Raw genomic sequence first — 27,807 nt, forward strand, 5'->3', positions numbered from 1 at the left:
TGATTAGTGCCTTTACTTCCCCTCTGCTTGCCTGAAGACACTTTTTCATTCCCTGTGAGTAAAAATTCAAGAAGTCCTCTCAACACTGAAGCAACTTGTTGCTACCCTCACAAGGAACCTCAAACTAAAGGCAACTCTTCTGAGAGAGGTCGATTGTAAAATCACAAGGACAAGAGGCTGACTCAAAGACTCGGGCCCCTTTGGATAGCACCATAAAGGCCCCCTCAGACAGCACGCGCCAGGACTCTCACCAAATTTACTACCACCCTCTGAGTAGCTATTTACCTGCTTCCATGTCTCCTTGGGGCTTGGGTGCTGCGCAGTAACAGCAGTCCAAGAAGATGACATAGTTAAGAACATTGAAGAACAGACCGATAATTCCAGCACTGAGAACCAGTATTGGCTCCTCTGTCTTTTGGGGATTGATGTACCTTTTGATGGCTTCAACCAGGATGCTGAACATCAGTGCCACCGCAAAAATGGTGTTCCCAAATGCTCCCACAACATCTGCCCGAAGAAAGCCGTAAGTGCTCTTCTTGTGCTGTTTTATGTTGCTGGCCCTTACACCAAAAAAACCTATGATCATGGACACAAAGTGGGAAAGGACGGCAAAAGCATCAGAGGCCAAGGAGAGGGAGTTGCCAATGTAAGCGATCACTAGTTCCATCACGAAGAGGAGGATGCTAACGACGCACATGAGGATTAAACGGAAGCTTCTTCCGGAGTATCGCCCCATGGCAGCTTGGTGCCCTGGCAGTTCCTCTCCCTTTCTTGGGAAGGCTGAGCTGCTAGGGGAGCAGCTATAGATTCAGTGATTACAACTCCTGAGTAACTCTTCCCTTCAGCCCTCCGGCGCTTGTCGTATTTGGAAAGCACCTTTTATAGGTTGCTATAAAGCCATAAAACAGTTTAAAGGGCAATTAAGCAAGAGATGTCACGTGAGCCAGGATTTATGGAAACACAAGACACTGGCTTCAGATATGGACTTGAGAGATTTGTGTGTGTGTGTGTGTATATGTGTTTCATGACAGACATCAAGAGCTTCTGTGGCCTTGAATCATGTAGCTCATCAGTGACTGTGGCCTTTCCAGCTTCCACGCTCCGTGTGCGCAGCAACAGCTCAGGTGAAGCAAGTCATTCGACATAAGCAATTACATCTTGTCCACCTGGTGTGCAGTTTTGAATGCCATTTACTGTGTGAAATAGGGAATATTCTAGCGGTCACTAACCCAGAGAGCAGACCTATAGCAAGTGAAAGCCAAAAGTGAAGCTAGGGTGATTTTTCCACTGCTCCGCCCACTGACCTGGAATAAACAAGTACCCTACTTCCAAACATTCTCTGTAAGACAAAATAAATATTCCTCATATTCAGGAAACCTGTAAACTGGAAGAGCTGAAGATGTAATTCCAGTTAGTTTCCAGGAAGACAGACAAGTAATAATGATTTCACTGACACAAGGAAGTTTTTATTTTTTATTTTTATTTATTTATTTATTTATTTATTTTTGAGACGGAGTCTCGCTCTGCCACCTAGGCTGGAGTGCAGTGGCCGGATCTCAGCTCACTGCAAGCTCCGCCTCCCGGGTTCCTGCCATTCTCCAGCTTCAGCCTCCCGAGTAGCTGGGACTGCAGGCGCCCGCCACCTCGCCCGGCTAGTTTTTTGTATTTTTAGTAGAGACGGGGTTTCACCGTGTTAGCCAGGATGGTCTCGATCTCCTGACCTCGTGTTCCCCCCGTCTCGGCCTCCCAAAGTGCTAGGATTACAGGCTTGAGCCACCGTGCCCGGCCGGAAGTTTTTATTTTTAAAAAATCTTATCTGTCAAACACTCATAGCCCTTAAAGGCCTATCACTTTCTAAATGACTGAAACAGCAGTGGCCTCTGTTGTTGTGAGCAGCCTGACTATTGTCAATCTTTTAAAGAAACACAGAGTGATACTACAATCTCTTTTTCTATCGAATGTGATGTTAATTTTATATGTCAACTTGACTGGTCATTTGGTCAATGACATGCAAGACTTTCTGGCTTTATCTGGTGAGTGTGTTTCTGGATGAAATTAACAATTGGACCAACAGAGTGAATGGAGACTGCCCTCACTAATGTGGGTGGGCCTCCTCCGATCAGTGGAAGCCTGAATAGAATGAAAAGGCTAAGAGGTAGCTCTTCCTGCCTGACTGCCTCCAGCCTGGGACGTTTGTTTTTTCCTGCCTTCAGACTGAAACTGAAACATGGACTCTTTCTGGGTCTTGAGTGTGTGGGTCTTTGATTTGGGCTACACTGTCGGCTCTCCTGGGTCTGTTGCCTACTGATTCACCATCAATCTTGGGACTTCTTAGCCTTTTAATCATGTGAACTAATTGTTTATAATACGTCTCTCTCTCTCTCTCTCTCTCTCTCTCTCTCTCTATATATATATATATATATATATAAAACTATCTGTGTACCTTGCATACACTGTCTCATTGGTTCTGTTTCTCTGGAGAACAGTGGCTAATAGTCTTTGACTAAAACCTAACAATTTAGACAGTAGCCCTAACAGTTCCCATAGTATCATATAAATTATGTCCAACTCAGTTAATATTCTGACAGTTGGACTTCCAATACAACCACATTGTGAAGATTATTGCTCTAAGACTAGCTCATTCATCCATTCATGCCACAAATACTTACTGAGTGCCGACATGCTGGACAGAGTTCTAGGCTCCAAAGAGACAGCAATCAACAAAACAGGCCAAAATCTCTGCCCTTATGAAGCTTGTATGCTAGTGATTGGTGGGGGGAGATAAATGACTAACAAAATAAATTATGAAATGTATTGAATATTAAAATGGCGATAAGTATGATGAAGACACATAAAGCAGGGGAAAGAATGTCAGCATAGGTATGGATTGTAATTTTAAATAAAATGGTCAGGGAAGAATTTACTAAGATGTTCTTCGAATAAAGATCTGAAGGAGGTAAGAAACTAAACCACACAGACATCTGAAGGAAGATCTTTCTGGGCAGAAGGAACAAGGAGCATGGGACTTCAAGGGACACTAAAGAGGTCAGCAGGGCTGGAGAGGAGTAACGAGGGGGATGAGAAAGAGATGAAGCCAGAGAGGTGATGGAGCAGGGGCAGATCATGTGGGGCCCTGAGATGGAAGAATATTGAGCAGAAGAATGAGGAGGTCCTGTATATGTTTTAAAGGAATCACTGGATGTGTCTGAGATTATATGAAAGCAGAGAGACCAGTTAGGAGGCTCCTGCAATAATCTAGATGAGATTGTGGTTTAGACTAGGTATAAAGTGGAAACACAAAGGCAGGACTGGCTACATAATTCATGCATTCTACTGCAAAATGAAAAAGCAGGTTCCCTTGTTCAAAAATTGTCAATAATTTTTTATTTTTTGAGATAGTCATGCTCTATCACCCAGTCTGGAGTGCAGTGGAACAGTCTCTACTCACTGCAGTCTCCACCTCCTGGTTTCAAGTGATTCTTGTGTCTCAGCCTCCCAAGTAGCTGGAACTACAGGCATAAGCCACTACGCCCAGCTAATTTTTGTATTTTTAGCAGACACAGGGTTCCACCATGTTGCCCAGGCTGGTCTGGAACTCCTGGCTTCAAGTGATCTGTCTGCCTTGGCCTCTCAAAGTGCTGCGATTACAGGGGTAAGCCACCATGCCCAGCCAATTATCAAGAATTTTTAAGCCAGGCTTGATGGTGTGCATCTGTAAGCCCAACATTTTGGGAAGCCAAAGTGGGAAGATCGCTTGAGGCCCAGAGTTCAAGATCAGTCTGGGCAACATAGCAAGGGTCTGCATCTCCAAAAAAAAAAAAAAAAAAATTAATTAGCCAGGCATGGTGGCATGCTCCCTGTTGTCCCAGTTATTTGGCAGACAAGTAGGCGGGAGGATTGCTTGAGCCGAAAAGTTTGAGGCTGCAGTGAGCTATGATTGTGCCACTAAACTCCAGCCTGGGGGACAGAGAAAGACTTTATCCGCCTGCCCCCTGACCCCAAAAAAGGAAAAAGAAGAGCTTTTAAATGGTGCAGCCCCAGAATCCATGAGAAGGAGGTTCAGTATTCTCTCCTGAGCGTGAAGTTGGCTCTTGGCGTTGCTTCACTGCAACTGCTATTTGCCATTGATGATTGTTCCTCTCTTCCTCTGAGAAAGAGGGAGAGGATGCTGTCTGAGTGGTTTCTCTTAAAATAAATAAATAAATAATAAATAAAATGGTGCAACCACTAGAGAAAACAATATAGCAGTTCCCTAAAACTTAAAAATAGAATTGCCATATGATCTAGCAATTCCACTTCTGAGTATAAAAACTTGAACAGATTTGACAGCAGGGCCCTGAAGAGGTATGTGTACCCCATGTTCATAGCATCACTCACAATAGCCAAAAAGCAGAAGCAATCCAAGTGTCCATCAACAGATGAAATAATTTTTTTTAAGGGGGTCATATACATACAAGGACATATTATTCCACCTTAAAAGGAAGAATTCCAATACACGATAAATGAGCCACAAAAAGACAAATATTGTATGAGTCCACTTGTATTAGTTATCTACAGTCAAGTCCAAATTCACAAAAATGGAAGGGAGAATGATGGTTGCCAGGGGCTGAAAGGAAGCTGACACGGGGCAGTTGTTTAATGGGTACAGATTTCGGTTTTGCAAGGATAAAAAAAGATGAGACTGGTTGCACAACAATGTGGATATACTTAACACTACTGAACTGTACACTTCAAAATGGTTACGACAGTAAATGTTGTGTTATATGTATTTTACCATACTCCAATTTTTAAAAATTATTAATAATTTCAAGACAGCAACAGCAGAGCACTAAACCAGGCACAGAGCCTGGTGCAACTGCTCAGGTCACACACACATGAAGCTGGCTGGTATCCAGGAGATTTTGAAGTTAGAGTCAACAGCATGTGCTGAGTAATTAAACGTAAGGTATGAGAGGCAATAGTCAAGACTGCACTAGGGGCTGGGCACGGTAGCTCATGCCTGTAATCCCAGCACTTTGGGAGGTCAAGGTGGTTGGATAGCTTGAGCCCAGGAGTTCGAGACCAGCCTGGGCATCATGGTGAAACCCCTATCTCTACAAAAAATGGAAAAATTAGCTGGGCATGGTTGTACCCCTGTAGTCCCAGCTACGCGGGAGGCTGAGGCACAAGAATCGGTTGAATTTGGAATATGGAGGTTGCAGTGAGCCGAGATCACACCACTGCAATCCAGCCTGGCGGCCACAGAGTAAGACTCTGTCTCCAAAACAACAACAACAACAAAGATGGCACTAGGGTTTTGACCTGGAAGAGTGATGTTGCAACTGAGATGAAGGTAAGATGAAGTTGACTGTTGCAGGAGCAGCATGGAGTGAGGGGTGGAAATGATGTTAAGTTTGGGGTATTTATTAGATATCCAAGTTGAAATGCTAGTTGGGAGTTGAATAAGCCTGCAGTTCAGGGGAGGGTGAACTTGGGAGTTGATAATTTATAATATTAAAAGCCACAAGACTGGATGAGGCCACCAAGAAAATGTGAAGAGAAGAAAGTATGAAGAGGCGAGAAGGAAGGACTAGGGAGAGAAAAGAAAAAATAGGAGAGTATAGTGTTTTGAAGGCCAAGGAAGAATGTGTTTCAAAGAGGAGGATCAGCCGAATCAAGTGCTGAGAGGGCAAAAGCAAAATGAGGGCTGGAAATGCCGATGGGATTGCACATTATGGAGGCCATTGGTGATCTTCACAAGAGTGGTTTCAGGGGAGTGCTGAGGGTAAATGAGATGGGGGCTCAAGAGAATGGAGAAGAGAAATTGGAGCTGGCAAGTGCAGATAATCCTTTCAATGAGTTTTGCTCTACACTGAAAGGGATGTGGAGACAAGAGAGGGTATTTTTAGGCTGGGAAAAATAACAGCATGTTTGTAAGCTGATGGAAAGAACCAGGAGAGAAAGAAAACCTGATGATACATAGGGGAGAATTGCTGATGTGCCACGACTGAGAAGGCAAGAGGGGATGAGATTTAGTGCACACGTGGAGGGGCTGGCATCCATTCTGAGAACAGACAGTTCACCTGAAACAGCAGAGAAAGTGAAATGTATAGACATGAGTAGGGGGGTAGATGTGGTGGGAGGTCCCAGATGTTCTATCCTTATTGCCTCTGTCGTCTCAGTGAAAGAAATCAAGATGATCAACTGAAAGTCAGAAAAAGGAAGCATTTGTATTTGAGGAGAGAAAGGTATGAAATAATTGTCTAGAAGAGTGAGAGAATGAATCAGGGAAATATGGTACAATTACATATTTACCAGCATATAAAGTAATACTGATATTATCATCATCACCAGTTCCTGTATCCCTCAGTCTCCTCATCAACAGGTATTTCATCACAAAATTTGGTTTTGGTGACATACTTCAAATATATTTTGAAATATCCTTATTACATGATGCTTTTTAAATATTAATAAAATATTTTATATCATTTCAGTACTATTGATGTTCCAAACTCATATGTTTTCTAGTAAAATTGAACAAAGACATTGGTTTAAAATTGCCTACTGACCACAAGATGAATATGGTTCTACCTGTTATTTTAAGCCTGACGGTGTGGCAGAGTAATTTTCCAGGCATTATCTCAGCTACAAAGTTCTCGGCATGTTGCCATCGGTGGCGGGGATAATCTCATGATTAGATAGTAAGACCCTCTTAGTCAGGGTCACCCAGACTATGGCCTCTTACTGACAACACTTAGCCCAATTCAGTGCCCCATCTCACTTTCCACCGAGTGACTGCCTAATTTGGCGTCTCACACAGAACTACTGCAAGGAGATACAGCCGAGAAAAAGAAATATTTTGCTTTACTCACCACTGTATCCTCTGGCACTGTGCACAGAGCAGGCACTCAAATTTGTTAAATGGCTAGCACTTTCTAGACATAGTAAAAGTGACAAGCAAAGGACCAAAGTTATGTTTGAAAATAACAGGGTAGTGGTAGCTACTTCCCCCAACTGTTTGATGCTACTGGCAACCCCTGAACACCACGGTTATATGGCAGATAACTAATAACTAGAGTCAGATGTAAATAGGGTGATCTGTCCACTCTCCGTTCAAAATGCCTTCCTCCTTGCTTGCTTTGTGAATGTTCTGATGCTGCTATTCTCAAGACTTAAATCCTCTTCACTGGCAAGCCAACCATTATTGTCCAATTCTCATTCAGGATTCGTGTGATTTACTGGCATAATGAAAAACTGTATTAAACACACTCTCATGGATGAACTAGAAATTGCTAAGATGTAATGTAGTACACTGGCCCCAGTGAATGGAGTCAGTAGTAAATATGCCTTGACCTGCTTTCTTTTTGCTGCAAGGAACACAAGGCATATAATCACAAACTATCAGTCATACATCTAGTTTACAGCTGTCACTTGCAAATAAAATCGTGTTCATTTCATTCAGGTTCATGTACTCTTTTGAAAAGCACAGACATCCAAGAAAATATTTTGATATTTTAGCTGAACCTCAACTTATGAAAAAAAGCCAATTTGCCAGAGATACATTTTGGGTAAAGGATTCCCTGCTTAACAAAAGTACTTAATGTAGAGTTTCTTTAAATAGTGACTTCCTTTAAAGCAGCAAACTTCAAGCTTTTCTGTGGTTAGCGCTACTCATCTGAAGTTTCAAAAGGTAATACTAAGGATTTGTCTTTGCACCAGAGATGGCCACCTCCTCCAAAATGGCCAGTGGCTACAGGGAAAAATGTGAATAACCTCTAATATACTTTTCAGGCTTTTATCACGGACTGGTTAAAACAAAAAAGCCTTGTCCCCTAAAAGCATTTATGTTGGTTTGCAGAAAAACAATTAGCAGCTAAAGTAACTACTATAACTAGAATTATATATTAGAAGCAACTTCCAGTTGACCCTACATAATGGCCATAACCAACAGCTATTTATTCTGTGCTGGGCATTGTTTTAACTGCCTTCCTCTATGAGGTAGAGTAACTGAGAAGCTGTTAGACTTTTCTCCATTTTATAACTGAACTTAGGCAGTTTACGTATACACTAAGAAGGCAAAGCATTCTAACTGCCATAAAGGAATACAAAATTATGATTCTGAGTACAAAAATGTGACTATATATATTTCAGTCAATTGAAATCAATTTCACTAACTTAGGTATATGAATACACATACTCAAGACATGAGTCTTGAAAGCATGCTCTATTTAGTTTGCTTTCAACTGACAATTTCCTACCAACGTTAAGAACAGTTCTTGTGTTCTTATACAGTTTGTACTTTTGTTCTTTTGCATCTCTTGTTCCCTCTACCTGGAATGTCCTTCCTCCTTCCTCTACCTATTGAAATTGTACTCATCCTTCAAAGCACAGCTCAAAATGCAAGTCCTTTCTGATGCATTTTCCTATACTGGTGTATTTATCACTACCAAGTGTAAAAGCACATTGGAAGAGATTTACCAAGTGGACTGGAAATATTGGTAAAAGATTGACCAACTGGACTAGAAATGGGGGAGGAAAGGCATTTTCCCAGCAAAGGGCACAGGCAGGAAACAGCACGTTGTTTATAGGAAACCCCAAATTGTTAGGCTGCAAAGGACTTTGCTGGATTGAAAAGGAAACCAGATGGGCTAGTTTAATCTTTTAAGTGATGGTGAACCACAGAGGGGTGTTAAGGGGAAGAAAAAATTCTTAATAAACTGTTAGGGAAAAGAAAAACAACACTGTGAAAATGTGGACTGGACTTGTGATGAGACTGGAGTCTACTGCAGTAATCAGCACAAGAGGTACCAAGGCCTGCAGGCAATCCACAGGTTTTTGGAAGGGAAGACCCAGGAAGAATGAGAGATAATAGCAACATGCTCTGCTGGCCGAGTGAGTATGGATGATGGTGTTGGAGGGACTGCCCAGGGGGGCTCCCAGGTTTCTGGTTTGGGTTATGAGGAACATTTTGGCAATGCTAATCTTCCAGGCAGGAAATACTGTAGGAGGAGGTCTGGGGATAAAGGGTGAAATGAGGTTTTTGGGACATGTTGACCTGAATGGCTGATGGGACACTCAAGAGTATTCAGTATGCAGTTGAAATAGGTCTAGAACTCAGACCTACAGATAAAAATATGGGAGTCATTAGCCTATTAATGCTATTTGGAACTGTGGGATTAGATGAGGCTGATTAGGCACGAGAAGACGGCCAAATATGGAAGTTTAGTAATCTAATGTGGAAGAGGCATACCAAGGAAGAAAAGCCAGTGAAAAACATGGAACTAAAAAGGGTCAGAGATGTAGGAGGGCAGGTCATAGGAATAATTAAAAAACAACAACAACAACAAAAGTATCAAATGCAACAGAGTGATATGGTAAGACATGAAACTAAGAAGTCAACATGAACTTTGCTCAGGAGTATCCTTCATGATTTCAGTGAAAACAGTGCTATGGTGGGGGCAGAAGGGTGAGGAAAAGTAGAAAGTAAAAAGTAGAAAGGAGGAGGGCTTATCACTCTTTCAGACAGAAACTGTAACCCTTATTTCAAAGACCTGATAGTAACTAGAGAAAGACAGAAGTTCAAGGGAAATCTTTATTATTGTTGCTTTTTCCATTTGTGGGTTTGCTTTGTTTTTTAAACAGAAAGATTCAGGGCAATTTCAGATTCTGTATTAGGAGCTATGGAAAGAAAGTGCTTCAAGACCTACACCGTAGGGTGTATCCGGTGGTTCAGGGTCTGAGACGTGTTGGGAGTGCTTAGATCAACAACGATATCTGGCTTTCAATTGTCTTCATCTCTTTGTAGAAATTTCTTCGTAGTACATAATGCAGGCATTTCAGAAACAAATGAATACAAAAACCATATTAGTTCATGATATTTATTACTGGGGTTGTTTACTGAAAAGTATTTTATCCGCTGTTAACTTAGGCATAAGAATAATTGTCTCGTGTGACTTCATTTTATAACTTTTACTTTTTAAAAAAATCATAAAATGGTCTGTATCTGAGAAGATACTAATATCAATGTTTTAAAAAGTGAGGGGAGTTGAAGAGCGGGGTTTTGTTCATCCCTCAGTAGCTGCGACCAAATAAGGTGTAGAACTTGGCAGGGTTCTTGCCACAGACACATTTGGCTCCAGGCTGCAGTTCACAGAGTGGTTTGAAGGGGATGCAAAGGCTTTTAGCTCCCATGGATGGAGCACCAGGTTCAAGATCTTGATCCCTGAAATTAATCACAAATAAGAATGCCATTCATTTATGGTGCACACTGCTATTCCTTTCCATTGCAATAAAGTTTTACCAGTTAATTAGGTTTACCTGGCAGTGGTCTTTTTGATCCAGTCCTCACAGTCAATTTCCCCACAGAATGGAATCTGAACAATCTAATTATGAAAAGAAGAAGTATTCAGTATTTATAACTCCTTCAATTCTATTCTGTAGAAGGAACATTTGAGTTCTATATTAAACTTGCAAGCAAAAAGGATAGGTCTCCCAGTCTTTTTTCAGGCCATGATACCTCTGCAAACCTGCTAGGAACTTTGCTCAGTTATAAAAGATAGGAAAAAATGTTTTTCCACTATCCAAAACCCACGCTCACAGTACAACAAGACACAACAAAGACATCTTTGCAGTACCCTCAAATCTCCCCATAAACTGGCTACAACATAGTGGCTGAAAAGAATTTGAACTCCAGTTATATCTCCCTCATTTCAAACCTGGACTACACCTACTCCACCTATCTAAATGGTTATCAGGAGGATAAAAGGAACATCAAAATTAGCAAACTGATTTTTTAACGTGTTGTTAACAATAACAATTAACAATCAGGCAAACTTCACTTTATGCCACAATGTTCCTAATGTGTTATAAAGGTAAGTGGATCATTTTCAAAGTCCAAAAATAATTTTGTGTAAGGAAAAAAAAAAAAACCTTTCAATTTTTCTTTCTTAGACTACGTAAAACAAAGGCCGAATCAAGATACTTAGGATTTTAAGTTTTAAATTCACCACGTGTTTGAAAATCTCTAGCTCTGGGTTTTCTTTAAATAAAATGTGGATGTTAGACTAGACAAGTATTAAAACAAAAATTTTTTTTGAGACACAATCTCACTCTGTCACCCAGGATGGAGTACAGTGGCACAATCTTGGCTCATTGCAACCTCTGCCTCTTGAGTTCCAGCAATTCTTGTGCCCCAGCCTCCCAGCGTATCTGGAATTACAGGCATGTGCCACCATGCCCAGCTAATTTTTATAATTTTAGTAGAGATGGGGCTTCTCCATGCTGGCCAGGTTGGTCTCAAACTCCTGGCCTCAAGCAGTCCGCCTGCCTCGGCCTCCCAAAGTGCTGGGATTACAGGCGTGAGCCACCAGGTCCAGCCAACAAATATTAAAATTTCTCCTAGTTGTGAATGCTAATTTTTAAAGCATGTCTACTTCAAAATGAGGTTTGTCTGCAATAACAATTATGTAGTAGCCCTACAAAATATTCCTGGAGAGTTAATGAGGGGAATAGCAAAGCTGTGAATATCTCTACATATTAGAAATATAGTGTAAAACAGCTGAAAACCTAGAGATCTATGAAAATGGAGACCCAAGACAGTAGTAACAGCAACATGCTTCCAGCCTCCTCAGCAGCTTCTCATCAACTATTCCCAGCTACACAGTCCATACTCGAGTTCCTCCTGCAAACCCTTCCTTGCACTTGGGATTTCGTTTAACATGTTTCAAAAGACATCTCTTAGAAGTGAATAGAGATTAGGAAATTACAGAAAAACAAGTAATTCATTAGGTGAACATTAATGCAGGGTGATGAAGCGTTCGTTATCTAGGTAACTTATGCTCCTTCAGTAAAATGTATTAGCCTAATTCCCAAAGTTGATGAACTGTCTTTTTGATAATCTGGGTTAACACAATAAAGAGGTGGTAAATTTTCACACAGTGCCTGGCTTTTTAAAAAGACCAAACAAGGCCTGGTGCAGTGGCTCACGCCTGTAATCCCAGCACTTTGGGAGGCCGAGGTGGGTGTATTGCCAGAGGTCAGATTGCCTGTGGTCAGGAGTTCGAGACCAGCCTGGCCAATATGGTGAAACCTTGTCTTTACTAAAAATACAGAAATTAGCTGGGCGTGGTGGCACATGCCTGTAGTCCCAGCTGCTTGGGAGGCTGAGGCAGGAGAATCGCTTGAACCTAGGAGGCAGAGGTTGCAGTGAGCTGAGATCATGCTGAGAGCAGCCTGGGTGACAGAGCGAGACTCCATCTCAAAACATAAACATAACAAAGAAACATAGACGGGGGTGGAGCAAGATGGCCGAATAGGAACAGCTCCAGTCTCCAGCTCCCAGTGTGAGCGACACAGAAGACAGGTGATTTCTGCATTTTCAACTGAGGTACTGGGTTCATCTCACTAGGGAGTGCCGGACAATCGGTGCTGGTCAGCTGCTGCAGTCCGACCAGCGAGAGCTGAAGCAGGGCGAGGCATCACCTCACCTGTGAAGCGCAAAGGGGAAGGGAATCCCTTTTCCTAGCCAGGGGAACTGAGACACACAACACCGGGAAAATCAGGTAACTCCCACCCCAATACTGTGCTTTACCAAGGGTCTTAGCAAACGGGCACACCAGGAGATTATATCCCACACCTGGCCGGGAAGGTCCCAACCACACGGAGCCTCCCTGATTACTAGCACAGCAGTCTGCAATCTAATGGCAACGCAGCAGCTAGGCTGGGGGAGGGGCGCACATCATTGCTGAGGCTTAAGTAGGTAAACAAAGCCGCTGGGAAGCTGGAACTGGGTGGAGCTCACAACAGCTCAAAGAGGTCTGCCTGTCTCTGTAGACTCCACCTCTGGGGACAGGGCACAGCTAAACAACAACAACAACAACAACAACAACAAAAGCAGCAGAAACCTCTGCAGAAGCAAACGACTCTGTCTGACAGCTTTGAAGAGAGCAGTGGATCTCCCAACACGGAGGTTGAGATCTGAGATCGGACAGACTGCCTGCTCAAGTGGGTCCCTAACCCCTGAGTAGCCTAACTGGAAGACATCCTCCACTAGGGGCAGACCGACACCCCACACCTCACACGGTGGAGTACACCCCTGAGAGGAAACTTCCAAAGCAGGAATCAGACAGGTACACTCGCTGTTCAGCAATATTCTATCTTCTGCAGCCTCTGCTGCTGATACTCAGGCAAACGGTCTGGAGTGGACCTCAAGCAATCTCCAACAGACCTACAGCTGAGGATCCTGACTGTTAGAAGGAAAACTAACACACAGGAAGGACACCCACACCAAAACCCCATCAGTACGTCACCATCATAAAAGACCAGAGGCAAATAAAACCACAAAGATGGGGAAAAAGCAGGGCAGAAAAGCTGGAAATTCAAAACATAAGAGCGCATCTCCTCCTGCAAAGGAGCACAGCTCATCGCCAGGAACGGGCCGGACGGAGAATGACTTTGATGAGATGAGAGAAGAAGGCCTCAGTCCATCAAACTTCTCAGAGCTAAAGGAGGAATTACGTACCCAGCGCAAAGAAACTAAAAATCTTGAAAAAAGAGTGGAAGAATTGATAACTAGAATAATTAATGCAGAGAAGGCCATAAACGAACTGACAGAGATGAAAACCATGACACGAGAAATACGTGACAAACGCACAAGCTTCAGTAACCGACTCGATCAACTGGAAAAAAAGAGTATCAGCAACTGAGGATCAAATGAATGAAATGAAGCGAGAAGAGAAATCTAAAGAAAAAAGAAGAAAAAGAAATGAACAAAGCCTGCAAGAAGTATGGAATTACGTAAAAAGACCAAATCTACGTCTGATTGGGGTGCCTGAAGGTGAGGGGGAAAATGGAACCAAGTTGGAAAACACTCTTCAGGATATCATCCAGGAGAACTTCCCCAACCTAGTAGGGCAGGCCAACATTCAAATTCAGGAAATACAGAGAACGCCACAAAGATACTCCTCAAGAAGAGCAACTCCAAGACACATAATTGTCAGATTCACCAAAGTTGAAATGAAGGAAAAAATCTTAAGGGCAGCCAGAGAGAAAGGTCGGGTTACCCATAAAGGGAAGCCCATCAGACTAACAGCAGATCTCTTGGCAGAAACTCTACAAGCCAGAAGAGACTGGGGGCCAATATTCAACATTCTTAAAGAAAAGAATTTTCAACCCAGAATTTCATATCCAGCCAAACTAAGTTCCATAAGTGAAGGAGAAATAAAATCCTTTACAGATAAGCAAATGCTAGAGATTTTGTCACCACGAGGCCTGCCTTACAAGAGGCCCTGAAGGAAGCACTAAACATGGAAAGGAACAACTGGTACCAGCCATTGAAAAAACATGCCAAAATGTAAAGACCATCGAGACTACAAAGAAACTGCCTCAACTAACGAGCAAAATAATCAGTTAATATCATAATGGCAGGATCAAGTTCACACATAACAATATTAACCTTAAATGTAAATGGACTAAATGGTCCAATTAAAAGACACAGACTGGCAAACTGGATCAAGAGTCAAGACCCATCAGTTTGCTGTATTCAGGAGGCCCATCTCATGTGCAGAGACACACATAGGCTCAAAATAAAGGCATGGTAGAAGATCTACCAAGCAAATGGAGAACAAAAAAAAAGCAGGGGTTGCAATCCTAGTCTCTGATAAAACAGACTTTAAACCATCAAAGATCAAAAGAGACAAAGAAGGCCATTACACAATGGTAAAGCAATCAATTCAACAGGAAGAGCTAACTATCCTAAATATATATGCGCCCAATACAGGAGCACCCAGATTCACAAAGCAAGTCCTTAGAGACCTACAAAGAGACTTAGACTCCCATACAATAATAATGGGAGACTTTAACACCCCACTGTCAACATTATTAGACAGATCAACGAGACAGAAAGTTAACAAGGATATCCAGGAATTGAACTCATCTCTGCAGCAAGCAGACTTAATAGACATCTACAGAACTCTCCACCCCAAATCAACAGAATATACATTCTTCTCAGGACCACATCACACTTACTCCAAAATTGACCACATAATTGGAAGTAAAGCACCCCTCAGCAAATGTACAAGAACAGAAATTATAACAAACTGTCTCTCAGACCACAGTGCAATCAAACTAGAACTCAGGACTAAGAAACTCAATCAAAACCGCTCAACTACATGGAAACTGAATAACCTGCTCCTGAATGACTACTGGGTACATAACAAAATGAAGGCAGAAATAAAGATGTTCTTTGAAACCAATGAGAACAAATTTACAACATACCAGAATCTCTGGGACACATTTAAAGTAATGTGTAGAGAGAAATTTATAGCACCAAATGCCCACAAGAGAAAACAGGAGAGATCTAAAATTGACACTCTAACATCACAATTAAAAGAACTAGAGAAGCAAGAGCAAACACATTCAAAAGCTAGCAGAAGGCAAGAAATAACTAAGATCAGAGCAGAACTGAAGGAGATAGAGACACAAAAAACCCTCCAAAGAATCAATGAATCCAGGAGTTGGTTTTTTGAAAAGATCAACAAAATTCATAGACCACTAGCAAGACTAATAAAGAAGAGAGAAGAATCAAATAGACGCAATAAAAAATGATAAAGGGGATATCACTACCGACCCCACAGAAATACAAACTACCATCAGAGAACACTATAAACACCTCTACGCAAATCAACTAGAAAATCTAGAAGAAATGGATAAGTTCCTGGACACTTACACTCTCCCAAGACTAAACCAGGAAGAAGCTGAATCCCTGAATAGACCAATAGCAGGCTCTGAAATTGAGGCAATAATTAATAGCCTACCAACCAAAAAAGTCCAGGACCAGATGGATTCACAGCTGAATTCTACCAGAGGTACAAGGAGGAGCTGGTACCATTCCTTCTGAAACTATTTCAATCAATAGAAAAAGAGGGAATCCTCCCTAACTCATTTTATGAGGCCAACATCATCCTGATACCAAAGCCTGGCAGAGACACAACAAAAAAAGAGAATTTTAGACCAATATCCCTGATGAACATCGCTGCAAAAATCCTCAATAAAATACTGGCAAACCGGATTCAGCAGCACATCAAAAAGCTTCTCCACCATGATCAAGTGGGCTTCATCCCTGGGATGCAAGGCTGGTTCAACATTCGCAAATCAATACACGTAATCCAGCATATAAACAGAACCAAAGACAAGAACCACATGATTATCTCAATAGATGCAGAAAAGGCTTTTGACAAAATTCAACAGCCCTTCATGCTAAAAATGCTCAATAAATTCGGTATTGATGGAACGTATCTCAAAATAATAAGAGCTATTTATGACAAACCCATAGCCAATATCATACTGAATGGGCAAAAACTGGAAAAATTCCCTTTGAAAACTGGCACAAGACAGGGATGCCCTCTCACCACTCCTATTCAACATAGTGTTGGAAGTTCTGGCTAGGGCAATCAGACAAGAGAAAGAAATAAAGGGTATTCAGTTAGGAAAAGAAGAAGTCAAATTGTCCCTGTTTGCAGATGACATAATTGTGTATTCAGAAAATCCCACTGTCTCAGCCCAAAATCTCCTGAAGCTGATAAGCAACTTCAGCAAAGTCTCAGGATACAAAATTAATGTGCAAAAATCACAAGCATTCTTATACACCAGTAACAAACAATCAGACAGCCAAATCATGAATGAACTTCCATTCACAATTGCTTCAAAGAGAATCAAATACCTAGGAATCCAACTTACAAGGGATGTAAAGGACCTCTTCAAGGAGAACTACAAATCACTACTCAGTGAAATAAAAGAGGACACAAACAAATGGAAGAACATACCATGCTCATGGATAGGAAGAATCAATATAGTGAAAATGGCCATACTGCCCAAGGTAATTTATAGATTCAATGCCATCCCCATCAAGCTACCAACAAGTTTCTTCACAGAATTGGAAAAAACTGCTTTAAAGTTCATATGGAACCAAAAAAGAGCCCGCATTGCCAAGACAAACCTAAGTCAAAAGAACAAAGCTGGAGGCATCACGCTACCTGACTTCAAACTATACTACAAGGCTACAGTAACCAAAACAGCATGGTACTGGTACCAAAACAGAGATATAGACCAATGGAACAGAACAGAGTCCTCAGAAATAATACCACACATCTACAGCCATCTGATCTTTGACAAACCTGAGAGAAACAAGAAATGGGGAAAGGATTCCCTGTTTAATAAATGGTGCTGGGAAAATTGGCTAGCCATAAGTAGAAAGCTGAAACTGGATCCTTTCCTTACTCCTTATACGAAAATTAATTCAAGATGGATTAGAGACTTAAATGTTACACCTAATACCATAAAAAACCCTAGAAGAAAACCTGGGTAATACCATTCAGGACATAGGCATGGGCAAGGACTTCATGTCTAAAACACCAAAAGCAACGGCAGCAAAAGCCAAAATTGACAAATGGGATCTAATTAAACTAAAGAGCTTCTGCACAGCAAAAGAAACTACCATCAGAGTGAAGAGGCAACCTACAGAATGGGAGAACATTTTTGCAATCTACTCATCTGACAAAGGGCTAATATCCAGAACCTACAAAGAACTCAAATTTACAAGAAAAAAAAAACAACCAGATCAAAAAGTGGGCAAAGGATATGAACAGACATTTCTCAAAAGATGACATTCATACAGCCAACAGACACATGGAAAAATGCTCATCATCACTGGCCGTCAGAGAAATGCAAATCAAAACCACAATGAGATACCATCTCACACCAGTTAGAATGGCAATCATTAAAAAGTCAGGAAACAACAGGTGCTGGAGAATGTGTGGAGAAATAGGAACACTTTTCCACGGTTGGTGGGATTGTAAACTAGTTCAACCATTACGGAAAACAGTATGGCGATTCCTCAAGGATCTAGAACTAGAAGTACCATATGACCCAGCCATCCCATTACTGGGTATATACCCAAAGGATTATAAGCCATGCTGCTATAAAGACACATGCACACGTACGTTTATTGCGGCACTATTCATAAGATCAAAGACTTGGAATCAACCTAAATGTCCATCTGTGACAGACTGGATTAAGAAAATGTGGCACATATACACCATGGAATACTATGCAGCCATAAAAAAGGATGAGTTTGTGTCCTTTGTAGGGACATGGATGCAGCTGGAAACCATCATTCTCAGCAAACTATCTCAAGAACAGAAAACCAAACACCGCATGTTCTCACTCATAGGTGGGAACTGAACAATGAGATCACTTGGACTCGGGTAGGGGAACATCACACACTGGGGCCTATCATGGGGAGGGGGGAGGGGGGAGGGATTGCATTGGGAGTTATACCTGATGTAAATGACGAGTTGATGGGTGCTGACGAGTTAATGGGTGCAGCACACCAACATGGCACAACTATACATATGTAACAAACCTGCACGTTATGCACATGTACCCTAGAACTTAATGTATAATAATAATAATAAAAAGAAAAAACAAACAAACAAACAAACGTAGACACAGTCAGTGTGATGGTGCATGACTGTAGTCCTAGCTACTCCAGAGGCTAACACGAGAGAATCACTTCAGCTCAGGAGTTGGGAGTCCAGCCCAGCCAACATAATGAGACCTCGTCTCAAAAAAAAAAAAAAAAAACGGATTAATAAAAAAGAATAAAAAAGACACAACCTTTTGTAATATGTAATATCTCAAATTCCTTAGAAAATGTCAATAACAAGAAATGGCAATACTCAAAAATCACAAATACAAGAGATTAGTAAGGGATGGCAGTAGTAAACAATAAATATTATATACACATAGCATTTATTTTTCATTGAATTAAGATTCTCCCTTGGAAAAATGTACTAAAATCAAGTCCTAGTAACATCAGATATAATTTTTCATTTATACCAATAAAGAAAAGTAGAAAGATCCAAACTTTCCCCTACATTTAAATTCCAAAGATCTCGTCTTCCTTCTCCCCTCCTAGTAGATACAATTTTATTTACAACAACCTCAAAGGTTGCTTGATGGTCAATCAATACATCTACTAAGCTGACCAACATAAGGTGAAAATGGGGATGGAACTGCCTACTGAATAAAAGAAACAAAAATTTGTTTTCTGGTCCCTGTGTTCTTTGGACATAGAGCTAAAATACCACAGGTTCTACTTGAGAATAGTTATTGAAATCTCTACAGTAACTTACCCAATATTAGAATAAAAGATATGATTCCAGCAATACCTGCTGGCATTCATTTCTTTGAAAGCAATGTTTTAACTGATAGTTACTCTATTGATTTATTAACTCTTATGCAATGTCTTTAATAGACTGCTCAAACATGACTACAGTATTTCTACAATAAAGGAAAATTTTAAATTCAATAATAGAACAAAAAAATCATAAATTAGAGTGAAAGAAAAAACACAGTGCTACAGATGGCTACCCACTGTCTAGCCTTCTATTAAAAGTAGGAAGTTTGAGGCCAGGCGCGGTGGCTCATGCCTGTAATCCCAGCACTTTGGGGGGGCCAAGGCAGATGGGTCACTTGAGGTCAGAGTTCAAGACCAGCCTGACCAAAATGGCAAAACCCCATCTCTACTAAAAATACAAAAAATACAAAAATTAGCTGGGTGTCATGGCGGGCGCCTGAAATCCCAGTCACGCGGAAGGTTGAGGCAGGAAATCGCTTGAACTCGGGAGGTGGAGGTTGCAGTAAGCCAAGATCTTACACCACTGTACACCAGTCTGGGCAACAAAGCAAGACCCCATAACAAAAAAAAAAAAAAAAAAAAAAAAGGAAGTTTGAGTCAAGTGAAAAATTACAGAACCCAGAAAGGTGAAAAAAATTACAAAAGCAATAAAGCAATAACCCAATAAGGACAGAAGGCTAAATATTGAAGAATTATAGATCTAAAGAGGATTTTGATATCTATTTTGTACTCATTTTACAGAATAGTAAAATGAAAGCCAGAGATTAATTTTCCCAGTTTAAGAAATAAGAGACATACTAATACGTTATGACCATAAAAATTAAAGCTTTACATAAATTCATGCTCCTTCTCAGCATGGATTTAAAACATAGAAAAAGATACAGAGAAAAATGCTTTAAACCTAGTCAGAAGAGGGATCTAAATTCTGTATAGTTTGGGGTATTCATTTAGACACTGGCCCATGGTTTTCTCACTTGTAACCTGAGGACACAGGATTGGTTGTATTCAAACATGTATACCAGAATACTAAGGACCATAAGTGATTCATTCCAATAATTAAATAACTTTGCAAAACTGAAATTCTTCTTTATGAAAATTTAAAGTTTCAGCTCGAAACAACTGCATATACCCAATCTATAAAACCAATTAAATCTTAAAAGAGCCATTAACTACCTAATTAGGAAAGTCTATGGAGTTCTAAGGAGCCAGATAGCCCCTCATTATGAAAAACAGGCTTAGAATAAGCAACACTTTTCTTCTCATTATTCAGAAAGTTCAATCAATTGAGAGTTGAGTATGTACAGTCAGGGAATGGAAAGAAACTGACTTTTCACCTTGCTTTAGGCAGCCGCATATGACAGCTTTAAAGCTAGAACAATGGTTACTTTAGGAACTTACAAGAAACTGAAATAACAGAGATTTTCAATAATGAAGAAATAAGGAGACATACAGAATCAATGTTCTTTAGAAAGCAGCATATCAAACATGGGAAAAAAACTTACATAATCAGTTCACAAGTATTACCCCAAAATGGTATAATGTTGTAATGCTTTAGAAAAGCCAGTAGAAAACAGACTATATATATATACACACACACACACACATTATATTTATATATGACATATAAATATAAAACAAAGACTATATAGATTATATATTTATACATATATATAAATGTTGAGTAATGTACTATCTTTTTATGTGATTGGCTTTAAAAGGTATTAATGCCATGCATAAATTCAATGAGTCTTAAAATACAGTTTACTGAAATATTTTTATACTGAAAAGTTTTCAGAAGTCTCTGACCTTTCCAGAATCTAGTATCTTCTGAAAGTCTTCCATTGTATTAGCCACAACCATATGAGTCTTAAGGTCTTCAGAAGCCCTACCAAACAAAATTAGAAAACAAAACATAATTGTTCTCACAAATATGACAAAGTTTTATGAAACACATAAGCATAATTTAATGAAAAGATAAGCTGGAATTCAGAAGGACTCAATTTGAATCTCAAGTCTGTCACTCACAGTGACCATCAGTATATCAGAGTTACCTTATCATTGCACTACTGTGAGCCTTAAATGCATGGGAAATTTGTTAAGCACACAACAGGTGATCATAACTTTTGTTACTGCTGTTAAATCTCTAATGACCGACATTCTTTTCCTGGCATTAACACATTACCTATGGGAGTCTGTGTTATTTTTTAAACCTCCCTGGTCTTAAATATTTCCAGATTCAGAGGAAATATATATAAAAGATATATAAATATATATCTTACATCAATATATAAGTGCCCTCATATAAGATGCAGGCATTACCCTCTCCCAAACTGCACCTCTATCCCCAGTGGTAATGGGCCTTCCTCTCTGCTTTCTGCTCCAGGTAGGCAGAGAAAGAAAACAGGGTGCCACGCTAAGCCACTAATCTTCTGGTGCCTCTGCCTTGACTGCCTTGAGATCTGTGATTCTAAAAGACTCTCTCCATAGGTGAGGGTGGCCCTAAGGCCTTCCTCTATCCCTCATTCCCAATCCTAGTCAGGAGGTTCTCAGTCTTGGCTATAGTATAATCCCCTGGGGGAGCTTTTAACAGTATAGTTTCCAGGTCCTCTCCAGTCCAATTAAATTAGTATCTCTAGGAAGGCACTGGTAGTTACTAAAGCTTCCCAGGTGCTGCCAATGTGTACCCAGCAGATGACAGTCAATACCTGAAGCCCTTGAATTTACATCTCATAAAAGCCTAGATCTAAATTAAGCCAAGTAAGTGCGGGGGACAGAAACTTCATTGTTGCAAACCTAGTAGGAAGCAGATGGCACTTAGGAAAATAACCATAATACAAGTTAAAAACCCAGAGAGTAGTGAATTAAGTAGCATGAGGGTTCAGAGGGAGAGAACAAATGCTTCCAACCAGGACAACCCCAAAAATTCCTTGGTAAAGATCTCAAAGGTGGTGGAAGATTTGGAGAGAGAGAGACATAAGCAATTTTAAGAAACTACCTTGTGAAAAGGGTGACATGGATGTCTTCCAAAATAGCTTGGAGTTTAGTCTCTGCCTCATTTTCAGCAACTGTCAGCTTTTCTCCAGTATCTCGTCTGACAGCTACAAACTGACAGCTCTTCATATCACGTGGCCCTACTTCAAGTCTAATGGGAACTCCCTATAAGATAAAAAAGGCAGTTAAAATGATATATGAATGTCTCCAGTTGAATATACAGATGTAATTCATGGCCTATCTACAACAAATTATAAAATCCCAAAAAAGAAAGGCAAAGCCAAAAAACAAGAAAAAAAAAAACACAAAAAAACAGGTAATACTGCTGAGATACTATAAAAACCTACTCTAGTAAGAAGGTATAAACCTAACACAAAAAATCTACTGCCCTAGTGGTTCTGAGCTAAGGAAGTTCTTCATGGAGAAACAGAGAGAGTAGTTTCTAGATCAGCATTCCCAACTTTTCTTACAAAATAGCATCCAGAAAACGTACTTGCACAGGAATGGGGTTAAACAAACACTTTTTGAGGCTACAAGCCACTGAGGGGGATCAGTACCATGACACATTTTTGACTCATTCCTGACACGGTGGTATTCTCTGGTTGAAAAGTCCTCATTCTGGATACTCTATCTTTAGCACGCATTATGATCACCTAGAAGGATTGTTAATGCCCAGATTTCAGGGTCCGCCTCCAGAGCCTTTTATTAGAATAGGTTGGGGATGGGACCTGAGAATTTTTTTGTTTGTTTGAAGACAGAGTCTCACTCTGTTGACTACACTAGAGTGCAGTGGCATGATCTTGGTTCCCTATAACCTCTGCTCCCAAGATCAATTGATTCTCATGCCTCAGTCTCCTGAGTAGCTGGGATTACAGGCACCTACCACCATGCCTGGCTAATTTTTGTATTTTTAGTAGACACGAGGTTTCACCATGTTGACCAGGCTGGTGTTGAACACCTGACCTCAAGTGATCTGCCCGCCTTAGCCTCCCAAATTGCTGGGATTATAGATGTGAGCCACCATACTTGGCCAAGAGTTTATATTTCTAACAAGTTTCCAAGTGATGCCGACACTGCTGGTCCTAGGACTCCAGTTTAAGAACCACTCCCCTATACTCTTTGGTTTTTCCAAAGCAACTTAAGCATGGACTATATGCAAGTTTAAGACTTGGGAATGTTCAATCTTGTGAATGTGTATCCTGTAAGGGGATTAAAATCCTTAAGGATTAGGGAAACACCACATTTTTCAGGCCCAGAACCTTATTTGATAAATAGTAGATTTTAAGTAATTTTTTTGAATGAATAATCCTCTAAAATTAATGGGATTTTCCTAAGTTAGGTGCTTCCATGTACAATTTAGATGCCGGGTGGTACACCCAAAAAATGCCATAGGAAAAATTTTAAATATTACTCTAGAAGTCCTTATTTACCTCTAGGGAAGACTTATTTTACAAAATGAGATTAAAAACAAACAAACAAACAAAAAGACACAATGGAACAAACCGTTGTATGCTAAATATTACATTATTTTATTGCTTTAGTTTATTTATCCAATATATTATACTGGATGTATTACATGCATTTGTAAGATACAGTGCTAAGTGCAATGAGATTTAAAAGATGAATAAGAAATACATCTTGTCCTCAAGAAGCTTCATGCTTTGTAGAGTAAATAAGGCACACATATAAACAACAAAAACTAATACAGAAAGTCAGCAGTGAGAGAGTATTTGTCAGCTGGAAGAGAGAAGAAAAGTTACTGGAGAAGATAAAAATTAATAAGGAAATTATTCATCAGAATTAAAGAACATTCTATAAAATAAGTGACCTATAGTAACAAAAATGCCTATGTCATAAATGACAATGAAAGTCTGAGGAACTACTTCTGATTAAAGAAAACTAAAAGGACATGACAGCAAAATGCAATAGGACTGGACCCTACACTGAAAAAGCAGAGAGCATTGGTAGCCCACAGCAGGGTGTCTGAGCCTGAGTCAGGCGAGAGAGCATCTGCGCATGAGAACAACCTTGTATACAGTGACAGAGCACACGAGGGATAAGGAGCTCATTCATACAGAGGAGTGGGTGGCAATGGCAATGAGAGATTGGTGGCATACAGGGTGACTAATCTAATAAATTCATGTACTAAGGATAATTAGAGCTAGGTTTCTCATTGTCAGAAAAGGGAATTACGAGCACAAAACGGAGAAAAACTAGAATGCATCCTGTGGTGGTTTTTGTTGTTGTTGTTGTTGTTGTTTTTCCTGAGACGGAGCTTCTCTCTTGTCGCCCAGGCAGGAGTGCAATGGTGCAATCTGGGCTCACTGCAACCTCCGCCTCCCAGGTACAAGCGATTCTCCTGCCTCGGCCTCCTGAGTAGCTGGGACTATAGGTAGCTGCAACCAAGCCCAGCTAATTTTTGTATTTTTAGTAGAGACGGGGTTTCACCATGTTGGACAGGCTGGTGGCGAAATCCTGACCTCAGGTGATCCACCTGCCTCAGCCTCCCAAGGTGCTGGGATTATAGGCATGCGCCACCGCGCCAGGTTCACCCTGTGGTTTTTTATTGGAATTTAGAGTATAAACTCTTGGTTTTCAACATATATAAATAGACATGGAAATGTGGTGGTAAAAGTGTACACGTATCTGTATGTGTGTATGGACATCTACATACATATACATATTCAGTAGCTCCATCTACTGAGAAGGCCTGGGAGAAGTGATAGCTCAAAAGCAATGAGCAAACCCAGCACTAAACACCATTCTCCACTCAAAAGAACCAGAGCTTCTAAGAGATATGGCAAATTCCTGGGCCAGGGTAGAAAAAGTACAAGATAAGCCTATAACATATTGTGCCAAGCAGCAAGGACGTGCTTAAAGAATGATGGAGAATGTCAAAAGGACACAAAAGCCAGCTTTAAGGGATCATAACGGTCAAACCGGAGACATTTTGAGCATCAAAACAAAAAACGTTAGTAACAGATTCTGTAACCCAGTGCTTAATACTAGAAACCATGGATCCATAAAATATGAATTAGCTAATAGAAAGGCTAATAAGAAATGTGCTGTGTCAAGATCACGATAATCAATGAAAACCTGAGAAATGATTGCAGACTGAAAGAGACTAAAGATACATAATAACTACATACAACATAGTTCTGAACTAGGTCCTTCTGCTATAAAGAAACACTAGTCAGACAGCTCCTGAAAGCTGAATTGAGGGTCTAGAATTAGACTATAGTAATGTATGAACATTACTATACCGACTTGTGTTGTATTATGTAGGAGAATATGTTGGTTGTACTATGTTGGTTGTGCTGTGATTATGTAGGAGAGTATATTTGTAGGGTGATGGAGCATCAGGTTAGCATCTTATTTTCAAATGATTCAAGCAGGAAAAATTAATTATTTGTATTGGACTTGCTTTATTGTAAGTTTGTGACTGTTGCATGATAAAAAAAAATTTACAACCCAGGTAGAAGAAATAGCACAAGCAAAGACACAGAGGTGGAAAAAACAGGCTGTCTGTGAAGAAAAGGGCATATGAAAGGGGATAATGAAAAGTGAAAGTTGGAAAGGTAATCTGAAGCCAAATCATGGAGGAGGCAAATATTTTGTTGATAGTTTTTTTCTAAAACTAGTTACAAATTTAACTGTAAAAGATTTGTGTTTTGCTTCAACAGCAACACAAAATTATCTTACTCTTTCCACATAGTAAAAAGAAAAGTAGTTAATTCACTCAGATTATTTTCCCCTTTATATTTTCATAATATAGGAAGGGGTACCAAAGAATTACAGGAGTTGCTGGTTTCTGGCCTCACAATCAAACCATATTATAGCTCATTTACTAATCTGAGTAAGTTTCAAAATGTGCGTATACATCGCTCACACACTTTGGTCAATCGCTGTCAAAGAAATACAAATCCAGAGCTCCTAAAATATTTTTTCTTAGAAATTATTTGACTAAATGGAACTAAAATGGCATTAATCTAATACGTTCCACTAATACCTTCCACTAGATAGTGAACTCTTTTTCTCAATATTCTTTAACTTGAGGCATCAAGTTTAGAACTTAGGTGCTTTATTTTCTTTCCTGAGGAATACAGACAATGAAGCTGTAGCACACCCAACTCATACTAAGAATACCTCCCCAACACAGTATAGGCTCACTAGGGTACTAAAAGAAGAGTGACAAAGACAAAGCCAAGTCAGTTTAAGGATGAGAAATGAATAAAAGAGGAAAGGGTACAAAGAAGAATTCAGGAATGAATGTGGATGGTTTTTTCTTTTTTAATCCCGCTAGTAGCCAGCAATAAATTTCTCCTTTAACATTTTATAGCCCAGGTTAAGTAGAAATTAGTTTAGAGAAAATGCTACTGGCATCACACAATAGCTATAAGTAAGCAAAAAAGAGTGCAATTAAAAAGGAAATGACATGGAAAAAAATTCATGTTTAAAAGAGCATGTAAAGAAGTTGGTATATTACATAAAAGAGAAACAATTATCATTATAATTACCATTCCTTGGCAAAGGAAATTTACCTCAGGGGCCATTTGAAACAAACAAAATGATAAATATTAGCAACTTTGAGAACCCTAGATGTATAAATACTTAATAATCCCAATATTGCTGAGCCTCCATAGTTTGAAAGCTTGCAGCTGCAATCTCAATACATTCTCTCATCCCATCGCCTATAATATCAGTTTATATAGTCTCGATTCCTAATTTCTAGATCCAGTAAGATTCCCTCTTTCAGCATAAGAAAAATTGTTAAATCCCAGAAGTTTATAAAACAGAATTAAGGGCACAATCTATTAATGACAATGTGCAATAAATGAAAGTTATATTACAAACAATAAAGCAGAATGTAGACTGGCTTTAATAAACAAAATAAAAATCAACAAACTGGTATGAAACACTTGGTGTGAAAACTCAAGAACAAAATTAATCTCGGATGTTTCACTATTAGCTATAACAAAGACAGCTAAGTGATGTTCATGCACCGTTATTCCGGTGGTCTATGTAAATAACTTATTTATTATATGAACTCCTGGCATAAACATTTTAGTATACCAGCTACGTGAGGGAAATCATAAACAAGGGCTCAAGATCATTTTTATTCTAACATCATAAAAATAAGCTTCCACCAAAACTATTTTAAATTTAGGTATCACTATTACAAAGCTATGAACTGTGTCAGTGCTCAATAGTTTAAGTGAAGAAGAAAAAAAGCCCCCACTATCAAAATAGAAGAAAGTAATGAGAAACCTGAAGTTTTACAAAAACATGCAAAGGAAAATCTAAACTCAAATTGCAGATGTTGAGGGTAAAAGATACAACTGAGGAATTTACCTTGAGCTCCCAGTGATTGAATTTCCAACCTGGAGAATAATTATCTCGTAAATCAGCTCTAACGCGGATGCTAACACTGAGTAACCGCCTTCGATAATCATTGCATTTTGCAATCAGCGCTTCTTTGTCTTCTTCAGAAAGTGCATTGGTAATGCCACACGGAATAATCACCACCTAGAATTCAGCACAATGTCCCAAATTTACGCAAAGAAACAGATACAGAGGCTCTCAGAAGTCGAAACCTACTAGTGGCTATTATTATTAACACAAATCAGCTGTGTGATTTCTAA

The 27,807-nt window shown here is 39.9% G+C and overlaps 1 protein-coding gene and 1 pseudogene across 1 annotated transcript in view; one reads left to right on the top strand and one right to left on the bottom strand.

Moving 5' to 3' along the window:
• The first annotated feature begins 3,976 nt into the window (after positions 1-3,976).
• Positions 3,977-4,181, top strand: LOC117076910 (annotated as a pseudogene).
• A 5,376-nt stretch (positions 4,182-9,557) lies between these two features.
• The window catches only part of EPRS1 (glutamyl-prolyl-tRNA synthetase 1), a 91,752-nt gene continuing 73,502 nt past the window's right edge, over positions 9,558-27,807 (bottom strand). The window contains exons 28-32 of the mRNA XM_033200754.1: positions 27,518-27,691; positions 22,170-22,330; positions 20,981-21,059; positions 10,297-10,361; positions 9,558-10,201 (exon numbers count right to left, since the gene is read on the bottom strand). Of these exons, the coding sequence (XP_033056645.1) occupies positions 10,051-10,201; positions 10,297-10,361; positions 20,981-21,059; positions 22,170-22,330; positions 27,518-27,691 (630 nt within the window). The 3' untranslated portion in view covers positions 9,558-10,050. The remainder of the gene's footprint in view (positions 10,202-10,296; positions 10,362-20,980; positions 21,060-22,169; positions 22,331-27,517; positions 27,692-27,807) is intronic.

Source organism: Trachypithecus francoisi, unplaced genomic scaffold (assembly GCF_009764315.1).
Source record: "Trachypithecus francoisi isolate TF-2019V2 unplaced genomic scaffold, Tfra_2.0 Lachesis_group5, whole genome shotgun sequence".
Classification (NCBI taxonomy): Eukaryota; Metazoa; Chordata; class Mammalia; order Primates; family Cercopithecidae; genus Trachypithecus; species Trachypithecus francoisi.